Genomic DNA, 23,032 nt, shown 5'->3' on the forward strand with positions numbered 1-23,032 from the left:
AGCATTTCTTTTCAAATAAGTTTATATTTCACGTATTTGAATGCAATTTTCGTAAAATCAGAACACTCTTTACCTACTTTTACCAAAGAGGATTATTAACAAAGCTTTGAGAGATGAAATCATTGTTAAATAATTTTTTCAAGTTTTATATCTACAGACATATCCAGTATTTTGTATATTTTTACTCTCCATAGCAAAGAAAGGGTAATGTTTACCCGGTAAATCAAGTTTTTCAACCAAATATATGGCAATAGATTTCGAAAAAATAGTGAAACTTATTAATAATCAACGACTTTAACGTCAAACTGAAAACAAATAATCCAAAGAACCGCGAATCCGGACTTGTCTCTTGTCATTTTGCTCAACAGCTGATCATCCAACTCGCTGCGCGCAGTTGGCGCACTAATAACCGTTTTATTTGGAACAGCTCAGGGGCGAGAAGCCCGGAGCTGTACCGGTGCATGAAGCACCAAAAAGAAAGCGCCTTATGGCAAGAGCATAGAAAATATAAATGTCAAACTGTCCTGCTTGTGGAATAACCTCAATTTGTTTAATCAGCATTCAGTTTGTGAAAAAGTTCCTATAGGAATATTAGTTTGGAAAAGATAATGGCCTTACGGGTTACTCATTTTTGGAGATGTGGTAAATTACTGAATGAAAATATTCAGTTGATGTCCAGGTATGAATTCAAGAGAAGAGTTATCTTACGTTACGATAATTTTCTCAATGTTTCCTAAGGTCATTGTTGACTTCCAATCTGAGATGTAATACTGCTGCGGAAAAAGAAAAATCATCTGAAGCACAGGCTCCCCCAGTGGCTGAAGGAAAATCTGATGAATTGGGTGATAAACTTAATGCTTCTGTTGAAGATCTGAATAAGAAAGTGTTAGATCTTACAGAGAAAAATAATGATTTAATGGTACGATTTTATCATTCAATATTGCGTAAGGCATTTCTGTCGGTCATTTTCTAATTACATATTTCAAATTTTTCGGACCTCTAAATTATATATTTTCGTTTTGTTACTTAAATTTTCAGAAATTGAATAAGGTTGAAATTCTTCTACTAAAAGTTTTTACCCTTACATTGACCATTACTATAGTTAATATATGGTAACAAGATGCTTCATTTCTGAAAATCTCGAATTACTTTTCAATACTTTTGTTGAAATTTATGACTTCTAGGATAAATACAAAAGGGCTCTTGCAGATGGTGAGAATATGAGGCAACGTTTAACAAAACAAATAGCAGATGCCAAAATATTTGGGATTCAAAGTTTCTGCAAAGATCTCTTAGATGTAGCAGATGTTTTAGCTAAAGCTACTGAAACTGTACCAAAAAATGAACTAAATGAAAAAAATCCACACTTGAAATCCTTATATGAGGGACTTGTTATGACAGAAGCTCAGATGAAAACTGTTTTTAAGAGATATGGTCTTGAACCAGTCAATCCTGTAAATGAAAAATTTGACCCAAATTACCATGAAGCCCTTTTCCAACAAGTAAGTTTCTCCAATGTAAAATTGATTCCAATCTGTGATGTTTATGCTCATAATGGTGAATTATTTCAGGAAGTAGAAGGGAAGGAACCTGGAACTGTTGTTGTAGTATCAAAGATTGGTTATAAACTCCATGATAGAGTGCTTAGACCAGCACTTGTAGGTGTATCCAAATAGATTAATTGTGTTTAAAAATGTACTTCTTTATTTCACTTTTTGTTACTTTTATGTTGAAATAAAATATATATGTATATAAAATTTAGTCATTTCTTTATTTATCAGAAACATTAAGCATTGTATGAGAATTGCATCTTGTCCCTATGCAAGGCTATAAGTCTTCACAGATTCAGCATCTATCAAATTTAGATTACAGTGAATCTAACTTGTTAGAGTTGGGATGTGCTGTCAAGTCAATGGAAAAATGAGTTGAGGTTATGTGAATATTCTTCCATTTTGCTGGGGCAACTCCAACCTGATGAACTTCCCTTTTAAAATCCTGTAGGAAATTTTTATTTCATATGAAAAGAGACTTATAATTACGAAAAAAGACTAATGAAAAATGAGTATTTTATTATTTCGAAATTTTCTTTTCTTGGAATTGGAATGGAGAAACAGTGGCATATTTTTTATGTAGCAGCTGAGGCAAAAAAATTAAAATTGGAAGTTGTGTGACGCTCGATAATAAAAAGGGCTTGTGACTCATTGGTACTCTTTCATCGACAAAAATTGGCTGTAGAGATGAGCGATCTGGATATTTCAAATAACACTGGCCGTAATTGGCCAATAAGCGTTCTTCTGAAGCAGCCTTCCGGCCTCTTTAATTCTAGTAGTTGATAGGTACCGATAATCTGAAGGATACCATGACCGTACATATCCGAACAGCCGCCATCTTAGCGAACATTTTCAAAATTTTAGTACAAGAATATATTTTCTGCTGATTCGAAGAAATAGAATCATTTTTCTCCAACTTCTACCATTTTTTATAGCCCTTTGAAACTCGTCAATCAGATCTACCGCACCCTGTCCTGTATGTCTAGACAGTGAAAACCATATATAGCACAGAACACGAATATATATAGTCCAAAGGGAGCCTTTTAAGCTTGCTGTGTTTCGCAGAGGATGGGGTATTTACTCAACGGTTCAGTCTTCAATGAGCTTTAGGTTAGGCTTATAGATTTTTAACATTTGTTACACCTCAAAATCTTGTTCTCATTTCCTGGCAATGGATTTACACATTGCAGAAAATTTAAGAATTATCCATTTATACAGGAAAGGCCCATATTCTTTAATATTGAAAAAATTTTCGTCGCATCACAAAAATCAAACAAACAATTTGTATTCTATATAAGACCTCTTTATTGCTCATTCAATGTGTTACAACCTGTGTATATAATATTATGCAATATGGGTGGGCATATCGCGTCTAGGAGAAAAGGAATAATTATTAATTTAACCGATAGATTGTTTTAAATGTTTCTTGAAGCTCATCTTGAATGACCTGAATGTATAGGTCTTCGAGATATCTCCACAGGTAGGTACCTAAACTGTTACAAAACTGTGAAAATCTCACTGAGAAACCGTTACGAAATATAATTGGTGGAATACGGAATTTTCACAAAACTAATCTCGAAAGGACTATTTACAGACGCACCAAAAGGATAAAATCTCATGAAATAATATTCCTCATCAGGTTGTATTCGGGTAAAAACCCTACGGTTAAAAGCGGATGGTGTGGAAGTAGCCTAAGTCTCTTGTTCTCAAGATGACTTCACCGAAATTCTTTTATTCAAATTATCAATGGCATATATAGTTGAAATATGTTGGGTTATCTATTTTCGACATAACTCCGATTTTTCCGCAAATTCCAGGTGGTTTCGGAATTTCCGATTCTATTCTAACACCCAATAATTCGTCGCGATTAGAATTCGCTATTTACATATACGCCGAAAGTATTTTCTCTCTGGAAATTTCAAGGGGTATAAAAAACAGTACAACGAATTCTTAATGGCTTCGAAAAAATGATGGGTTTCACGTAGATGACGGCTGAAAAGTTTACTCGGAAAAATGATAATTACGAATTATTTGCTGATAATTTTCACTTATATATTGTAGCTCCTTCTTGTATTACCAGTTGCGCTGTTGAAGGAAATCGTGTTCAATATGCTGCTCATCAAGTTTACATTTTCATTGATCTTGATTAACAATTGTGGTGAGTTTATTTATACAAAAATTCTGATACAATGAATTAAAATACCAGAATTCAACAAGTACCTGCATCGGTTATTTTTCGAACACAGTAATTTTTGTTCAGCATTTTGGATCAGCTGACCTTTGAGAGGACCGCTATGGGACACACAAAGTTTGTGTTAATGTGATTTCGAGTGGTTTCCATGCATCCTCATGAATTTTCTTTGAGTAAATGTGGTTCAGTGAAATTATTTATCCCTCACTGGTGATATATGGAAGTGCGACTATAATAATCGTACAATTTTAAAGTTTTCCGATCATAAAAATGTTGGTTTGTTTTTGTCCCTCAAGTGACATCAATCCGAAATGCCTTAAAAATAATACATTTTTTGGAACTGATTCGACATATCAAGCTTGCTATTGCTATTTGACGTCTAAAATATCGGAAACATTATTGTTAACAATGAAGGAATGATCACGCCTTAACAGAGAGAGGCAATGAATACAATAATAAGGATTAATTCAGATGCATACCACCTACCGATATGAATATCAACAAGTGATATGATCCAAATTGCCATCGTCAGGTCAACGAAAGGGAGAATGTTCCACCGAAGAAGAGCAGATGCTGACCGTGATTTCGGTAGCATTTGACCTCGTCCAACCTTGGTCAGCATCTGCTCTTCTTCGGCGAAAGATGATGGTAACCAAATCAGTTCGTCATGTGTATTAATAAAAAAAAATGTTTCAGTTAAAAGTCAAGAAGAAATTGACGACGACATCGATCTCAGAATAGTTGGTGGACAAGACGCGAGAGATTCAGCATATCCATACCAAGTTTCAGTTCAAGAATTGCAACAGCATATATGTGGTGGTTCCATTATAGGTGATAGGTGGATTCTAACAGCTGCGCATTGTACTGTAGGGTAAGTTGACGGAATTTTGAAATCGATTTCGAAATTCCAGCTTCTGTTATAATTTGAACCGATTCTGAAGGTTCAGAAAACGATAAGAAAAAAGGACGCACCATATTGTTCACCACTCTGGTTTCTGCTTCCGACGGGTTTGCACTCCAGCCAGAAAATCGTACTCCCAGAAGTAGTAGAACTAGGTATGATAAGGGGTTGAAACTGAGCTTCCCAAGTAAAAGTACAGAGTGTTGTTTTGCATCTGGACTTGGTCTGCGGAAGTTGTCCCAAGTGGTTTTTCTGGCACTGGCTACTTGTTGAGCGATTAAAATCACAATGCGTTCCTTACATTTAACGTTTGAATAGAAGCAACTTCAAGAATCACTCGTACTAAAAGCGAAAGAAAAAATCGCTTACGATCCCAAACGCCTTACGGGTGTTACGGATTCGTTCGCCAGCTAGAACCAAGAAACTCTTAGCGGGCAATGAAGACGGGCCTAAGTTTCAAAACTACGGGATTGCAGGTTGGAGATAAACAAAGCACGGCGTTGGGAAACGGTACTCTACTGTGTTTTCAGCTTCCAACGGGTTTGCACGCCAGCCAGAAATCGTACTTCCAGCGAAGAAAATCCCAAAAGGGTAAGCGAAAATAGTACACAATTGTTCATCACTGTCCTGAGGTTTCTGCTTCTAACGGGTTTGCACTCCACCCAGAAAATTGTACTCCCAGAAGTAGTAGAACAAGGTATGATAAAGGGTTGAAACTGAGGTCCCAAGTAAAAGTACATAATGCTATTTTACCTCTGGACTCGGTCTGCGGAAGTTGTCCCCAGTGGTTTTTCTGGCACTGCCTACTTGTTGAGCGGTTTAAATCACGGTGGCGTACTTTACCTCTAACGTTCGAATAGAAGCAACTTCAAGAATCACTCGGACTAAAATCGAAAGAGAAAATCGCATTCGATCTCAAACGCCCTACGGGTGTTACGGATTTTTCGTTCACCAACTAGAACCAAGAAACTCTTAGCGGGCAATGGAGACGAGCCAAATTCAAAACTACGCTATTGCAGGTTGGGGGGAAACAAAACATGGCGTTGCGAAACGGTACCCTACTCTGTTTTCAGCTGCCAATGGGTTTGCACGCCAGCCAGAAATCGTACTTCCAGTGAAGAGAAACCCAAAAAGATGAGCGAAAATGGTGAACAATTGTTCATCACTCTGGTTTCTGCTTCCAAAGGGTTTGCACTCCAACCAGAAAATTGTAAAATTCGCGTCGATGAAGATGTCTTGACTTCGGCATATCGGTCCTATATAACGAAAAAAACTCGGTTACCTCCCAATCCAAGATGTTTTTCACGGTGCTACATCGTTTTTCAGAATTGAAAAAGGAATATGAAAACGGTCCTGAATGTTTACCGTTTCAAAGGATGTCAAAAATCCCGAATTGAAATTGAAAGTATGTAAATTAAAATTAAAACGATCAAAATTAATCTAAAATGAAGGTGCATTTCTGTAAAAAAAAGATACTTCATTCCAACACTTTTTTCCAGTAATAAATAGATGCCAAGTAGATGCTGACTATGGTTTCGGTCTTATCTGACCTCTTCAGAACAACATTATAAAAGTTGGGAAAATTAATTGAGTTGGTCCCGTAGATAGAGGAAAGAGAAGATACCGCATTGCGCAGCTACGAAGGAGAGCTCTCTGTGTCCAACATCAACTTGTTTTTGTTTACGTTTACCCCAATCCGAATCTATCGTTTTCGGCATATTTTCCACAAATTACACAATTTCCTGGCATGTCAACACCGAAATTCTTGATACTCAAGTCTTAAAACGCACGAAACACTATTACATCGAACACAAATACGATAATAAACATTCAAATATTGGGGTAAACGTAAACAAACATGGAGTAGATGCACAGTAAATGTCAACAAAAACATAGAGATGTTGGACACACTTTTCGTTGTTTACGTTATCTTCCCCTTCCTCTATCTACGGTTGGTCCTCGTTTCCTATCAGTATCAGTATAAGTATCAGGATCAGTGGTGTATTCCCTCCATACATGTGACTCAAGACTCAAGATAGTGGCGACAATTGTGGTCACCCTTGAACTACTGACATCGAATGAAGTGGCCATCAATGCTTTCCAGTTTCGCCGAGGTTTTAGTTGTGTTGCTCGGAGGAGGTCAAAGGAGACCGAAACTATGGTCAGCGTCTACTCTTTATCGACGAAACGAAACGTAATATCTGTTGATACTTTGAGTCCAAAGAATTGTATGCACTAGTTTTAACTCTCTCTGCCTTTATACGTTAAATTAATATCAGAATCGATGTTTTTCCAGAAAACCTGCGAGTCGCATGTCTGTAGTGGCTGGTACCAACACTTTAGATGGATCTGGTAGCAGATACCAAGTTCAAAGGATAATACAGCATCCATCCTATGAAACACTGGCCAATGACATCGCCTTATTGAGGTTGAGTCGGCCAATTTCCTTCAACAGCAAGATCAGAAGAATAAATCTACCCAGATCAGACACTCCAGGTGGGAAGCAACTCACAATAACAGGATGGGGAAAGACATCGGTAAATATTTATAATAAATGTGTTCTCCATACTTGAGGTGAGCTACCCTGTAACCACTATGAATTTCTTCCTTCATCAGTTCCATTTGCATGGAAGAGCTCAAATATTTCTATGATTTTGTTTGCAGCATTTCTCATATTTTTGCTTGAAGAAACACTTTTACAGGTAATATTAAAAACCACTTTTGTCTTTTTCAGTACCCAGGACAGGTGTCAAGAACTCTAAAAACTTTGAACGTAACTTCCCTGAGTAATAGCGAGTGCCGTAAATCTTTTTCTCAAATTGTATCAACAAATTTATGCACTAGAGGTGATACAGGAAGAGGAGTTTGCGAAGTGAGTAACAGTATTCAATATTTTGAAGTCGGTGTCGTAGGTATTTGGTCATAAATAATAACATATTCCGTCTGTTCCGATATTCCTGAACAGTACTGTCAGTATTTCAGAGACGATGCCTATTGGCCAAGTCGTTCGAGTTCTATTGTTATTCGATTGCTGGCCAGTAAAACCAACAATATCGGAACAGGCCCTGAGCATTAAACTCAATGGTAATCAAATAATCAATGAAAATTATTTTATTAAAGTTCTGGAAAGCACGTATTTTGGCAATAGACCGACGAAAGGTTGGAGGTCCATTGCCTGGTCATCAAAGCCACCTATCTAAGTTCAGATATAAATCCGATCATACAAAATCTCGTCCACAGGGTACCATATACCATTGCCTTCAAATATGGTAGCCTTCAACATTTAAACCATTTGCTCATTATTTCACTTGTGAATTAAATAAATTTTCATTTCACTGAATGGATAAACGTTCTGAAACTATTCCTTGTTGCTATAGGTAAAAATAATGTCGTCAAATTCGTCAAAATGCCGATGATTTCACACTCGAAAACTCAATTACATACCTATACAATAAATTTCATTTCCTCATTGATTCTATACCTTAATACGCTAGAAAATGTCTCTGAAGGGTTGTTTTCAATTCGGGTTCGTTTTGTAGGGAGATTCCGGTGGTCCTCTAGTGGATGGTTCATCTCAAGTTGGCATTGTATCCTTTGGAGTTCCGTGTGGTATTGGACAACCTGATGTTTTTACGCGAGTGTACAGCTTTAGAAGTTGGATACTTAATAATATGGTATGAGAGTTTAATGTAGATAAATTATTGAAAAAAATAAAAATATCGTAAAAATTTATTTTATTTGAATTATTCTGTAGTTTGTGTGGAATTGTTTCAGCATTTTGTGATTCTGCATGTTTTACTTAAAACTTTACTATAAATAGGTATTTATTTATTGCTCTGAAACCGGTCAACATATGCAAATGAAATTTGGAGAACGAAGCATTTGTGGACAAAAGTTATTAGGTATAGCATAATGTCATTATTTTTACATCACCTCCTGAAGTTTGTGGCACTTATTCACTAACACCATGTATATAAATAAAGTCTACATCAGCCGTGGAAAAGCACTTTTTCAAATGTAGGTACTGGACTGGTGGCCCATTTTAAGCATTTTGAGAAATCTTGAGAACCGTAGCCAAAAAGTAATTTTTTTGACGGAACAAACGTAGCACAATTCAACACAAAAAAAATCGATAGTTATTGTAGTACTACCACAAATCGTTCAAAGTTTTTCCACTAACAATTGAAATATGAAAATGAAGTAAGTTTCCAATATGTTATTCCTTTTCTGGTAATTGACATTTTATATGTGAGAAAGTGAGAATTAAAAACGGTTTTTGCATTTGCTTTGTTTGCATTTGGTAAAAAGGTTTGCTGACAATTTTATTGATTTATATAGCGTGAAGAATACGTGAAAAAAGTCTAGATGTGGAGTATAGGGATTCGCATACCGGTTGAAATGTTTAATAGGGTGACAGGGTTGAACTTGTGACTACTTTTCTTGTTCCTGACATTATAAATTTATCATTCCATACTTCAAATTACACATATGGATTTTTTTATAAAGAAACACATCCCCTAAATGTTGACGGCCGCCTACCCTGTATCGATTAGGGCAAGGGCGTAGACGTCGGATATGCAGATTATTATTTGAAAAAATTTTCCATCAAAAGTAATGACCTGAAAATTGTGTTAGGCTCAGACCATTTCTCTCCCCTGGGCGCCCACCCCAAGCGCCCAGTGGATAAACCGGCGCTGATTCCTCTATCTGTTGCTTAGTTGTCTGTTTTCGTCCATTTTATAATTTCGGAAATGCACACTTCTGTAAAATAAGTGCTGTATCCCAACTTTACAACATTGATACATGGAATGGAAAATAAACATTCCAAAGACTGGAGTGAGATAGTTGCTTAGTGTCGCCAATCACATTTGAGACAGTTGATTTGGACATCAGCGTGTGAATTTTTCAATTTAACGCCACTGCCTTAGTGTCGTGCTAGACAGAAAAACATCGAATGTTTGTACTACAAAACATTCAATTGTAGCACTGAATGGCCATCCCATGTATCTATCTTAGAACATATATGTTCTAAGATCCCAACAGCATTTAATATGATGATTGAATAACAAAGAACTATGTTCTTGGTCAAAACATATACAATAGAAGAACGAGAATTACCTCGAAAAAAGGCCAATTTGGCTCTGAAATAAAGCCTAATATACAGGGTACAAATATTTTAACAGTAGATTCTTGAGGTCAAAATAAACACTTTTTTCCTATCCCATTTTTTCCGATTTGGCCCTGATAAAAAGATATAGCCATTTTAAGTTTTCAAAATGAGCTATGCCACCGTTGAAGAAACAAAATTACCTTCAGAATAACTAGCTAATTCTTTGACACTACACATATGTGGATCTTTTAAAAAGAGTTGTATTCAGCCAAAGTACCCAATTTTTCAAATTTCACAGACTCTTTTTTAATTTTTGAACAACAAATTACTCAAAAACGGCGCATTATACGAGAAAATATGAAGCATACTTTTATTTCACAAAACATTGAGATATTCATTAGATAGCTTCCAATTTAGTTTCAAGAATTGGGTTCTTTGAAGTTTTGGTATTTTTATGGTAGGTAATGGTCATAATGAGAAAACTAAAATACCTGCGAGATTTATCGTGTGTACGAAAAAGATTCATCTAATAAATGAATATCTATATACCGAAATTCATATCATTCGATAAAACCGTTTGTGAGATAGAACTGAAAATAATTTTTTTCATGGTTTTTCAACAATAATTATAGCAGAGTTTAGCGTGAATGGGGTACCATACAATTTGGTGTACCTATATACAAGAGCTCAGAAAAAACCTCATTAAAAAACCTTTTCTCCCCGTGAGTGTAGAGGATTGTAAGAAATGAAATAAGCTGAAATATTTCATATTGAAGGGCATCTCGCACTGCAAAAATTGATCACCAAACCCCAAACCAATGCTAGGGCTACCGTTCCAGTACCAGCTAGTTTATGCAGAATATTATTCCTAGTTTTCAACTTTAGACGCAAATTTTCCAAATAGGTTTTGAAATTTAGCGAGGAATCCAGCTTAACTCCTAGATATTTAGGATTATGTTCCAAAAAGGAATTACCGAAAATTACACTCAATTTTCTATATTTTTGATGATTATTCTGATGGGAACACGAAACCTCGGTTTTATTTGGGTTAGGACGCAAACGCCACTCGAAAAAGTAATTCCTCAAAATTTCTAAATCTGTAGATAGATAATTCTTTATGCATCTAAAATCAGAATGAGGGAATGCGAGGGAAATATCATCAGCGTAAATAAATTTCTCAGAAAAATTCGTAGGGATATCACACAGATATAAATTGAAAAACAGGAACAAGTGCGAGATGAAGAAACCTCGTTGATATTCATAGACAAGTGTTGAAGAGACGCCCGGTATGTCACACTGTGTAGGGAGTTAATTTCCGCATCCGCCTACTGGAAAAAACATTTCCCAATCTACGCTGGATCCGATCTATGTCCCATCATCCAGTGACGTCCTGGAATTGTCAATATATGCCAACTTGTCACTTTTCGTAATTATTTTTCACCGTCCAAAACGGTCTAATTGGGCTCACAGTGATATGAAAATCCATACCGCGTATAGCGACGTCAAGCGCCGGCGTAGATTTCCATTCAAGACGCTCCTTTCGCTCCTACACACGAAAACCCAGCTGTGCGAGCTCAACCAAGTCCTGTTCGGTTCCTGCCTTCTCCATACCGTCGTCTAGGGCCACGCGATGCGGTTTTCCTGTTTCCTGCTTCTGGTCACGGCTACTTCCACGATCCAGTTCGAGTTCAAACATCACGACAACAATGAAATGGTGCAAGTTCTGGAAGACGTGCAGGCCAAGTGTCCGAACGTTACCAGGATTTACACGTTGAGCGAGACCTCGGTGAACGGTTTTCCACTGTACGTGATCGAGTTTTCCACCAGGCCTGGGCAGCATGAGATATGTGAGTATTTTCAGATTATCTTCTTGGTCCTGCTACAAATCACATACTCTGTCAGGATTTTTTCATACCCATTCGATGAGTTTTCCAAATCTTCTCTGCTTTCAATTGTTCAATGCTCCAATCAGCCTCAAAAACTTTTTATAAGTGTAAATATTGCAAAACTCGAGTACTATCCGAGATCTAGTTCTTGATTTCAATGGGTGGATTTCGGAGTGGGAATGAGATTTAAAAAACTAATTTTTGAAAGCGTTGAAGGTGCAACCATGTATTATTCGTGATATTTTGCCATAAAAATACTCAATATAAAATATTTAACAACGAAAATGCAATTTGCATAACTATTTGATTCAATGGATATCGGAACTTTTTATAACTTACGCTATATAGAGTTTATGAGTTTGTAAGAAAATACACTGCTCAAAAAATGGAAGTGTTTATTCGAGAGAAAACTTACATTTTGCACTTGAATCAAAAGTTCGGTATTGCTGTACAGGGTGTGCAAAATTCGTTGTCTACTGAGGGGATCTCGAGAACTATAAAAGCTAGCTAGAAGAAAACGGATGACACATTTCCGAGCTCCCCATTGCAGAGAAACAAGGAATGGTTAAAACAGAATCCTACTGCGATTCTTCGTTTTTGAGTTATAAAAAAAAATGAGATTTTGAGTATTTCGAAAAGTTCTCTACTTTTTTGTCTTTGAAGTTGCATATCTAAAACTTGAACCTTCTGCAGGAACTTCTTTACGTAGAATCCACTGACGAGCTCAAAATTATTTTTCATTTCGAGTAATTAGGCGGACTTTTAAATGTTATTTATTTAATTTTGTCAGTAGATTCAACGTATAAAAGTGCCTAAGAAGGTTCAAGTTTCAGATCTGTAAATTCAAAGACAAAAAAGTTATGAGAACTTTGCGAAATCGTCAAAACCTCAATTTTTGCTGATAACTCAAAAACGACAGATCGTAGGAGGCTACGGTTTTCATCATTCTTTGTTTCTCTGAAAAAGAGCTCGGAAATGTGTCATCCGTTTTCTTCTAGCTCTTATAGTTCTCGAGATCACCTCAGTAGGCAAGAAATTTTGCTCACCCTGTACACATTATTTAGACAGGAGTATTTTTGCTTATTACACAAACAAAATATGATGCTCCACGATAGTTGGGGAGCCCAAGAGAGTAATTCGGGATTTACTCGAGCGTGTCAGATTAATATAAGGGGAGACACTTTGGACCCTGTAGAGTATCTCTACCAAAAATTAGATCTGTAATATACAGGGTGAGTCTTTGAGTGGTACAAATATTTTAACAGTAGTCAAAAGAAACCCCCTTTTTCCTTTACCATTTTTTCCGAATCGGCGCAGTTCAAAAGATACAGGCTGTTTAAAAGCCATATAAAGTTATTTTTAGAAACAAACGAAATAAATTTGAAAAATTGGTTACGTAGTTTGGCTGAACACAACTATGTTCAAAAGATACACAGATGTGTAGTATCACCGATTTAGCAAGTTATTCTGACGCCAATTTTGTTTTTCCAGGGGTGGCACAGCTCATCATGAAAACTTAAAATGGCTATATCTTTTTATAAGGGCCGAATCCATAAAACGGTATAGGAAAAAAGTTTCTCTTTTGACCTCAAGAATCTACTGTTGAAATAGTAGTCACAAATTCAAGCGTCAAAGTCAAAAACCAACACTGAACACGGGGAATTGTCTAGGACAGCCTGTCAGAATAGTAAAAAAACGATCATTGTACATACTCGAGCGTTTCATATTTAGATATATGTGGTTAATAACATGATGAAAAGAATATTCTCCTAATCTGACAATTTAAGGGTGTAGAAAATGTGTGGGAGGTTGCCAAAGTTGCAAAAAAAGTCACGTGTACATTCTCGAGTGCGGTGGCTTTCTTTCTTATTTTGAAACTAATGATTCAAGAATAATCGGGATAATATAATCTGACACTTTTAGCATTCCGAAACAATAAAAATTGGCTATAAAATTCGCAAAAATAAGTCTTTTTGAATCATCTCCTCTCCTGGGCTTCAAATCATTTTCGCATTCATTATAAAAGTTGAAAAGCATAACATTTTCTAAAAATTTTTTCCGAAACAATTTTTTCTACGTTAGAACATTTTTGAGATATATGGCGATGAATGTAGGTACATTAGACTGGGTTTCTACATTGACCTTTGCCTTTTGCATGTCTGGCTAAGCTCCCCGCTCTTATCGCCCTCTAACTCGAAAACGGTTAAGAGTATGTAAAATTACTTCAAACAAAAATTGTATAGAATTTAATTATCTATAACATTCATAATGAAAACGGAAACGATGAGAGGTACAGGAAGGGATATTTAAAAAAATGCCTTGTTATCATCTTTAAACTGTCAGATTGAGAAAACTCCCCCCCCCCCCCCCCTGATTAGTGTCAGATTAATTGGTGAACACGTCTGCAATACCGAGATTAACTATCTGTATGAAAACCTGACACGCTCGAGTATGTACAAGTAACGATTTTTTTTTCATTTTCAAAGGACCGCTGTGAACTTGCGTCAGTCTCTTGAAAAGTAGCTTCCCTTGGGTCTAATTAAACATATCCTCTGAAAATCTGACACACTATATTGTCTGACAGGGAATCCTTTCGTGGCTCATGAACATTATGAGCCACTTTAATGGGATACTCATTCAAGGGTGGTAAATTATGGAATCTAGTCGTTTTTCATATCAGTTCTCGAGAGATAAATTGGACGTCATATTTTGACTTTGATAAAGCCCCGCCATTACACTATCATTTCATCCAATTCCAATGTGTGGTAAAAGATAAGTTTCTAAGCCCTCGGCATGTTGAACAATCAATAATTACCTATTCATATGATTGAGTTGTTCCGCTTGGTTTTCCACTTGATATCAGAATAATTTTCCACTTCCTCTACCTTCATCGGAGTTCGCTCGTAACTGTCGATCCAATTTTGATCTTATTTGTTTTCCAATCACTCGTTCTCTTTATATATTGTTACGAACCAACGGTTTTTTTTCCGAGAAAAAGTGAAAAGTTCCTTGAAGTGCAGCAAAAATTTTAACAAAGCAGGAAAACCGTCCTAGAATTCATGGAATTCAAGCGTTAAGATAGTTCAAAATGTTCGAAGATATGCCTGCATTCCCGAACAAATAATGAGGAAGTTTTTTTTTCATGATAATTATGACCTTTGAAAGTCTTTTTATGATAATATAAGAATTTTTGAATCTACTACTCATCAGAAATGCAGCAAAATACTATATTGCACTGTCTGTCTCGCAAATCGTCATTATTAAGGTAAGGAATAATGTACATACATTATGAGTACTGAGTAAGAAGGATTTCGTAATAATTTTTTCATTTCAATGTTTTTCGTATACCTTTCATGTCGGCTGAAATTATAAGTAGGTTGTGCGATAGATACTTGATGAAAATCCACAATTGAACTTAAAACAGATTATACGATTTTCATAAAATTAGTTATTTATTCACGACATATGTGTTTCGCTCTCACAATAGCATCTTCAGCGAAGGCAAACTATTTACCTTTATCTTCACCCACCTGATTTTTATCAGGTATCGGCTACATAAATTCAAAAGTGTACGTGATTGTTCATGATATTGTTAAAAAAACATACAAACTATAATTTATTCATCCATCGTTTCATATGAACTCAAAGGAATCGAAAATTTTCTAAAACAGTGTTGGGAGTAGAAAGAGATAAACAATACAGTTTCACAGAAATACAGATACATTACATAAACTATTAATTCAAAATACAGATACAATACATACATATGAAGCTAATGTGGGTGACTCAAAAGCACACAATTACAAAATGAATTTAATAATACAAATTCATTGTTTCTTTCTCAAACATCCCTTCCATACTTTGAATTGTTGTACGCTTATTTAGTTTTGATAATTAGGTTGACTGGAGTAATCTTTGAATATTTTTCATATACATAACCATGAGGTACCTATATAGTTATTCACCTTTTGAACTGAAAGCATGTAACCCTTTATACTCAACATAAGAGGTGATTCATTGGAAAATGCACATACAGTAAGGGTTGTTAAAGGACAACAAGATGCCTCTAAATAACCTATACTTATAGGTCTATTTTTCTTTATTACTAGGATAGTAGGATAGAGGATGATTCAGTAATGCGCCCCATGTTTTCATTTAATCGTAACTTATGATCCATCCTACACATTTTTATAATATTTGGATTATATCTTCGTCCTCAGTTGAGTCGATAAAAATAAAAAGAAAGTCCCAAACACTCCGTATGCGTAAGAGAACCATCATAGCTTGTGTTCATCGCACAACATTGAAAAAAGAATGGAAAATGAGAATCATGTTCATTCCGAAGACATCATAACTTTATTTTATACAAAAATTAAGTTGGAGCAAATCTACATTACAAAGGTTGAACAAAACGAAAAATCAAAAAACAAGTATTTTCTTTATCCGCTTCTAATAATTTTTTCAGCCAGAATATGATCATTTCTCACTCTTCTGAGCATTTCTATCATTCTCGCTAAAAATAAAAATACAACAAAGCAGTTATTGTATGTACGTACATACTGAACTCATCAATAGATACCTTGATTAGTTTAGAGAATAATTTATAATTGAAAACATTTGGGGATGTCGAATCTACAGTGTATTATTTCATACATTTAACAACACGTATTCACTTGTTTATTTTACTATTACCATTATCATCAAGAAAACATCATAATATAGTTGAAAGATAATCATATACTCTTGTTCTAGCAATAAAAATGTAAAGATGTTCAACCTTTAAAATTCGAAATGTAAATTTGTTGCAACATTATTTTTGTTTAAAATTAATCTTAATCCAAAATTAGGATGCTCTTTCTAAATTATTGAATCAAATTTCAAAATTTTGATATACAGGGTGTTGTTTGGACACGAAACCTACCCATTAAATTTCTTAGGGCTAGACCTGAAATGAGACGTTTTTTATTATGTCAATCGATAGAACTCCTGACAGAGAACATAACGATCAGATATAACCAAAATGTATAGGGTGGTTCAAAAGTTATAATTAAATAAATAATGGCGAAAATTAAATCAAACTGTATCTTGGTTACAAAGAATGGTAGACCCATAAAATAAACGTCACTTTTGGAAGCATCTCGGTGTTCTGCATCTACCCTTTTTGTATGCGTATTTTCCAATCAAACACGAAGTAACTTATTAATCTTGTTACAGTGAAACCAGAATTCAAATACATAGCCAACATGCACGGTAACGAAGTACTTGGTAGGGAACTGATGTTAAAGTTGGCGGATTACCTGTGCGAAGAATACATGAAAGGTGATGCTGACATCAGGGCGCTCATTCAACAGACGAGAATCCACCTCATGCCCTCCATGAATCCAGATGGATGGCAGCTAGCAACAGACACCGTGAGTTTAATAGAAAGATCCTGTCATTTTAATATCACAGATTTACTGGAACTTATTTAATTTTATAAGAACTGGTCGTCCCAGTTGATAACACTATCCAAAATCGGATTGATGTTGAGTAAAAACAGGATTTGTCATGTGAAACTATTTAGTAACTCTTCGGAGCTTGAAGACTTTGATGTCCTTAATTTTTGCCATTCTCACTCTCTTTTCCTGTCAACATTTTATACCTGGCCGAATCAGGAGATGAGTTTTTACCCACTGCTTTGCTATAATTCAGCTTACAAACGGTCTAGGGTCGTATCAGGATCTATTTCAGTAATCATTTTCAATTTTTTCTTCAAATTTGGTCATTCTGAAAATTCTGTATAGGGTAATTTTTGGTGAAACGTTTAATTTTGACCAGTTCTACCTTCTGTTGGAAAATACTTATAATGATACGTATATATCTTTATGCATAATGAGTTGTTTAGTTGGACCCATCATCAGGATCATATCCCAAGGTTCTCACGTGAGGTAAATATTGTTATTTCAGGGTGGTGTAGATTATCTGATAGGAAGGGCAAACAACAATTCGGTAGACCTCAATAGAAACTTCCCAGACTTGGATAGGATAATGTTCTCCCACGAACAGAACCATGTAGATCGGAACAACCATCTACTTCAAGAGATCACTTCATTGAAGGAGCCCGTAAGTATCAATTCATTCATCCAGTTATACTTGAAGCTCTCCTACACCAGAACTACCATTCTAGAATCTAAAATACCTCTCCCAAAGGCAACTATTAGATAGGTATACTGTATACTGGCTACACCACGTTACATATTAGCTATACTAGTTAGGAAATCCCATGGGCATTGCTTATGATCACATCGATTATGTTATGTGTGAAAATAGTGATTCATTGAATTTTTCCAGCTCCAACCAGAAACTAGGGCTGTCATAAGACTGATAATGCAGGTACCGTTCGTTCTATCAGCCAACTTACACGGAGGAGATCTTGTCGCCAACTACCCCTACGACGAGAGCAAAACCGGAAAGATGACTGGAGAATATTCCACAACCCCGGACGATCAAACTTTCAGGTAAGCTGGATAGAAGGACTTTGAGCCCCAAATGTGCAACAAAATCGTCATTTCAGACATCTCGCTCTGCAATATTCCCTCTACCACGCGGACATGGCCGATCCCAAGAGGAAAAGTTGCGGGGACATAGAGAGCGTCAAATTTCCAAAACAGGGAGGCATCACCAACGGCGCCAAATGGTACAGTCTCAAAGGAGGTAAGTTTCGGAAAAGACTGCCTAGAAGTCGTTTAGATGAGTATTGTTCTTGCAGGTATGCAAGATTTCAACTATTTATCAAGTAACGATTTCGAAATCACCTTGGAATTGGGCTGTACCAAATATCCGTCTGAGGATGTTCTTGAGCAAGAGTGGGAGAGGAACAAGAAGGCCTTGGTCAACTTCATATGGCAGGTGAAAAATTATGTTGGGACTCTAATTATTACTTAGGTTGTTCTTCCAAGAGGGTGACCTAATTCTCGCCACAACGAGTTTTATAAACCATACGTGTTTCGTTATTGCAATGGCATCTTCAGGTGGGTGAGTCAGGTTCCAACCTATGTTCTTTCATGCAGATGCACGTTAATTGCATTTAATGAAGAGCAAATGGAATATCAATACAAATAAGCCATTATATCCGCTATTTAGTTAGATCAGTAACGTAGGTCATCCGACGATCGGAGTTTTAGGTATATCTCCTTCTTTAGTAGTTTCAGATTTGCGACTGAATAGATCCGCTTATTAGGTGGCTGCTTCTTCTCTTCCTCTCTTCGGTCTTATATGGATAGAACTGCATTTTTATATCTTGCATCTGCGATATACAAGAGGCCATTCTTTCTCGATCTTAAATTCCCAGGTGACCTCATTACAGAGTAGGTATATGTAGCAGAAACATATCCAGTGTTCCTTTACTTTGAATATAGCATTCAGAGCACAAATATGGAACAGTTATATAGCAGCGTTGCTCCTATGTCCGCCTCAAACAAGAAACACATCTCCTTTATGAAGAGAGCATAAATAGTTCAAATATGCATCTCACAAATGTTTGTTCCATATGAGATCCATATGTTATACCTTTATGTGATATCAAAAAATTTTCTTCTTGACAACGCTCCAACAGAACATGATAAATTATGGAAATTAAAAATCAGTTAATAGAACAGGTTCAAGCAGTTTCATGCGTTCCATGAAGAGGACTAATCTTTTAGCATAGGTAATAAAGTTTTAAGAAAAATTGTACCTATGTTATGCGCTCTGACAATTTGAAGTATACTATATATGGATAAATTTCTGAAGAAAATTCGCAGGTCATTATATATTTTCAAATATGCTGGATATTATAAAGCCATAGCCTATTAAGCTCCGTAGGACTGCTATGAAAACACAAGAAATGATTTATTGAGCTACATATCGACATCCAAAGCACTTCCTTTTCAATAATTCACCATTTCACTGGAAAACCCCTGTGACACACAAATAACTAATTGAACGTTCAATATCTGCACTCCACTTTCACTAATCCACTATTCAACTAAAAAAATGTCTATGTAACAAAAAAAAAATGATAATAAATACATATCCATATTAATTGAAACATGGCAAATATAGAACAAAGTTGCAAATATGTTACTTGGATTTCATGGAGCGGGAACATGTGGATATAATTTGGATACAGCACAAAGACATCTCAAAAAAATCGTATCAGACAAGTAATGGTTAAAGAAAAATAATACATAACAAAGTTCCCTATTAGATCTCCCAAGAAAACATTAGAAATATATGTTACCTACTGGTCACCTTGGGTTTCCACTTGAAATAAGGAAGTTCTTGATGAAAACACAAATCAAAATTCAGTATTCCTTTGTAAACTGTCTCTCTAAAAGTTTTTCATCAAGATAACAGAGAAATGTAATATATGGCTATATGGCTGTACCTACTAGCAAGTTGCTAGGATCATTTTTGTAATCATCCTGGATCCTGAACAGGGAATATTCATCTAACAGCTCAAATATATCTGAATAGCTTAGGAGAGTACCAGTAAGGTTAGAATCCAAATCACAGTAGAATTTTATTGGGAATCTAGAAATTTATCAGGAATGCCATTTGAAAAATTTAAAAAAGCTACCTACTTGTGCGGTATAACCGGAAGTGACAAGAAACTTTAAAATATTTTTAATTCTGGTAGAAAATATTTTTTGTAGTTCTCCGTATATAATTCTGGTTGACATGAAGGAAGAATCATGTAGATCTGCTTCAGCACTCCCAAAAAATACTAATTTTTTTTTATTTGTTTCCAGTGATCAATGGGTATGAAAATGTAATACAGAAACCGAAGTGGTTCTTTTTTTTCCACTGGCTTGAAGATGCTATTGCGATTACCGCATCATTAATGTGATTGTATTTCATTTTTTCTTTCAATTTTACTTCCTGTTTTCCTTTGGTACTAATTTCCTTCCATTTTAGAGTCACATCGGTGTCAAAGGTATAGTGTACGACAGCGTTTCTAAATTGGGCATACCCAATGCAGTAATTCATGTAAAAAATATAACGTCGCCAATAGCCACTGACATACAACATGACATCACTTCGGGTAAGTATAAAACTGATAAAACTACAAAAAATATTTACATTTGACATTTTTTTCCAGTTCACGATGGCGACTACTTCCGATTGCTGACGCCAGGACATTATAAAATAACCGCCTACCGCGATGGTTATTTACCTCACACAAGAGTAGTAACAGTGGTTAACAAACCTCACACACAAGCCCAGAGGGTGGACTTCGCACTCAAACCCATTTCGGTAAGATCAATCTTGATTATACTTTTGCATGATGCGTTTGGTGTTTTTTATTGTAGCGCACTGTACGAAAGACGATCCGAAGATGTTTCCCTTTCAGGAAGTGAGTAATGTATTCGAATCACTTGCACCAATTATGCCTAAAATATTTTTACCAAGCCTAACAAGTCTGTTTAGTAGTAACTATGCTGCTATTATATTTTGCTTTTCTTACTTCCTTATGCACGAATTATTCCAATCTATTGGAAGGAGCTACTACTACTTCAAAACTTCACATTTTACATCTAAGGGTATCTATATATAAGTCGAGCAATATTGCATGTATTTTGAAGATTGATACAGGATGAGTCTTAGACTTGTACAAATATTTCTGCAGTAGATTTTTGAGGTCAAAATAAACACTTTTTCCATGCCATTTTTTCCGATTCGGTCCTGATAAAAAGATATACCCCTTTTAAGTTTTCATAATGAGCTGTGCCACTCCTGGAAAAACAAAATTTCCTTCAGAATAACTAGCTATCGGACCTCAGCTAGGTTAGGGGATGAAGTAAGATGGCACAGACTTACGGCGGTTCACCTCTAGGGGCGTTCTGCACCCCCCGAGTATCCACGCCAGCGGGGTATCGTACTACCAGCAGAGGTGAACATTACAAAAGGGTGGATTGAAAATTGAAGCTGTATATTTATTCACATTAAGTGTATACACCAGAAATTTCTGGGAAAGCATAGCATGGCCTCTGGAGAGCAAATGGACTAAATTCTTTTATTCATTATTTCCGAGGAAACTTCTGAAATTATTTGAAATACAAAAGGAGGGAAATTTTTATCTGTAGGGGGACATTTTATATTCCAATCAATTTGTATCATTCCTGTGAGCGTGGCCCCTTGTTGTAAAGGTAATTCTATTGCAATAAAACATTTAAATAATGAAACTACTATCGAAGACTTTCAAAATCTTGTCTATTATTTTGTAAACAAAATATAACCTGTTTTTAAATCCAACTTGAAATTCTCGGCATGCTGTACGTGTCCTTACTTTCAATTCTTCTACATCTCGGTGCTGTGTTCTATATATACAACCGACTTTGAATATTTCCAGAGCAAAAAATCTAAAGTTGTAAGGTCTGGGGAGCATTGTGGATTGTGGCCAATCAATCGGCCCTCTTCTGCCAATTCATTTCTGCTGGAAATAATAAGTGGGCTATTGACCTCACAAATAGTCAACGAGGCTCCGGGGCATTCTTTTCAATTCCGATTCAAATAGTAAAAATTTTTGAAATCCACATGTTAAATAAAATAAATTACCTGCTCTAGCCACTCTTGTACCTGCTCGAAAATTGCTCTGAATGTTCTGCAAACTTTCATTATCTGATCTTTAGATTTTTGGAAGAAATGTTAAATGCGTGTTCATATATCTTCTCGTTCAGTATCAAATATTTCAGTTTACTGAACAACTTTATAGAGTCGTCCTTAACTTCTCTCAACTTTATTTTTCAGCTGCCCCCCTATATTCGGATACAATCCGATAATTTTATTGATTCTAAACCAGAAGAATTATTTTCACCTGACCAGAAATGGAGCAATTGGGTGAACAATAACGAGGAGCCCATAGCTTTGGAATAGAGCTGGTGATAGAGGAGAGAACTGGAGCGGACAGAAAACCGACATAACACAACGTAAAAAATCCATATAATAGTCGGGTCGCGATAGAATGGATAATTTTCGTTTAGAGATTCCTACTGTAATAAACCAAATTATCTATGTTGAATGAAATCAATTGGGATGAATATAATGAAACTTATTTTCTCATTGTCTCTCGTTATTATTCTTGTTTCAGAGTTGATTTGTAATATAGTGTTGAGAATAAATTTTTGGTTAGATTATCCTTGTGTTATTTCCCCCTCTTAACTGAGCCCTTCAGGTGATTTTTTATGAATAGGATGATGCGAACTACAATTATAGTATGTTTTATCCTTTATATAAAACTCTACAGCGTGATAAAGTAAACTATACAGGGTAAGTATCTGACTCGTACAAATATTTCAACAGTCAAATGCCCTGATAAAAAGATCATTTTAAGTTTTCATAATGAGCTGTGCCACCACTGAAAAAACAAAATTA

At 35.8% G+C, this 23,032-nt stretch overlaps 3 protein-coding genes across 5 annotated transcripts; all 3 read left to right on the forward strand.

Annotated features, from left to right (window-relative positions):
- Positions 1–503: 503 nt before the first annotated feature.
- Positions 504–1,757, forward strand: LOC123318449 (grpE protein homolog, mitochondrial). The gene is made up of 4 exons (XM_044905070.1): positions 504–679; positions 739–919; positions 1,185–1,502; positions 1,572–1,757. Exons 1-4 carry the CDS (start codon positions 609–611, stop codon positions 1,674–1,676), a joined length of 675 nt encoding a protein of 224 aa, XP_044761005.1. The 5' UTR covers positions 504–608; the 3' UTR covers positions 1,677–1,757.
- A 1,736-nt stretch (positions 1,758–3,493) lies between these two features.
- On the forward strand, positions 3,494–8,374 carry LOC123318743 (chymotrypsin-2-like). Its single transcript, XM_044905474.1, has 5 exons — positions 3,494–3,708; positions 4,438–4,612; positions 6,939–7,179; positions 7,377–7,514; positions 8,182–8,374. Exons 1-5 carry the CDS (start codon positions 3,660–3,662, stop codon positions 8,320–8,322), a joined length of 744 nt encoding a protein of 247 aa, XP_044761409.1. The 5' UTR covers positions 3,494–3,659; the 3' UTR covers positions 8,323–8,374.
- Positions 8,375–11,126: 2,752 nt separating this feature from the next.
- LOC123319356 (carboxypeptidase E-like) lies at positions 11,127–22,792 on the forward strand. 3 transcript variants are annotated; one of them, XM_044906272.1, is made up of 10 exons: positions 11,127–11,599; positions 16,853–17,049; positions 17,585–17,740; positions 17,969–18,135; positions 18,192–18,331; positions 18,387–18,526; positions 20,576–20,702; positions 20,760–20,914; positions 20,971–21,014; positions 22,409–22,792. In XM_044906272.1, the coding sequence occupies exons 1-10, from the start codon at positions 11,383–11,385 to the stop codon at positions 22,500–22,502; spliced, it is 1,437 nt and encodes a 478-aa protein (XP_044762207.1). In that variant the 5' UTR covers positions 11,127–11,382; the 3' UTR covers positions 22,503–22,792. The 3 variants fall into 3 exon arrangements, with proteins under 3 accessions (XP_044762207.1, XP_044762208.1, XP_044762209.1); XM_044906274.1 differs by lacking the exon at positions 11,127–11,599 and adding an exon at positions 14,771–14,903; XM_044906273.1 differs by lacking the exon at positions 20,971–21,014.
- The last annotated feature ends 240 nt before the right edge of the window (positions 22,793–23,032 follow it).

The sequence above is a fragment of the Coccinella septempunctata genome, chromosome 8 (genome assembly GCF_907165205.1).
Source record: "Coccinella septempunctata chromosome 8, icCocSept1.1, whole genome shotgun sequence".
Taxonomy (NCBI): domain Eukaryota; kingdom Metazoa; phylum Arthropoda; class Insecta; order Coleoptera; family Coccinellidae; genus Coccinella; species Coccinella septempunctata.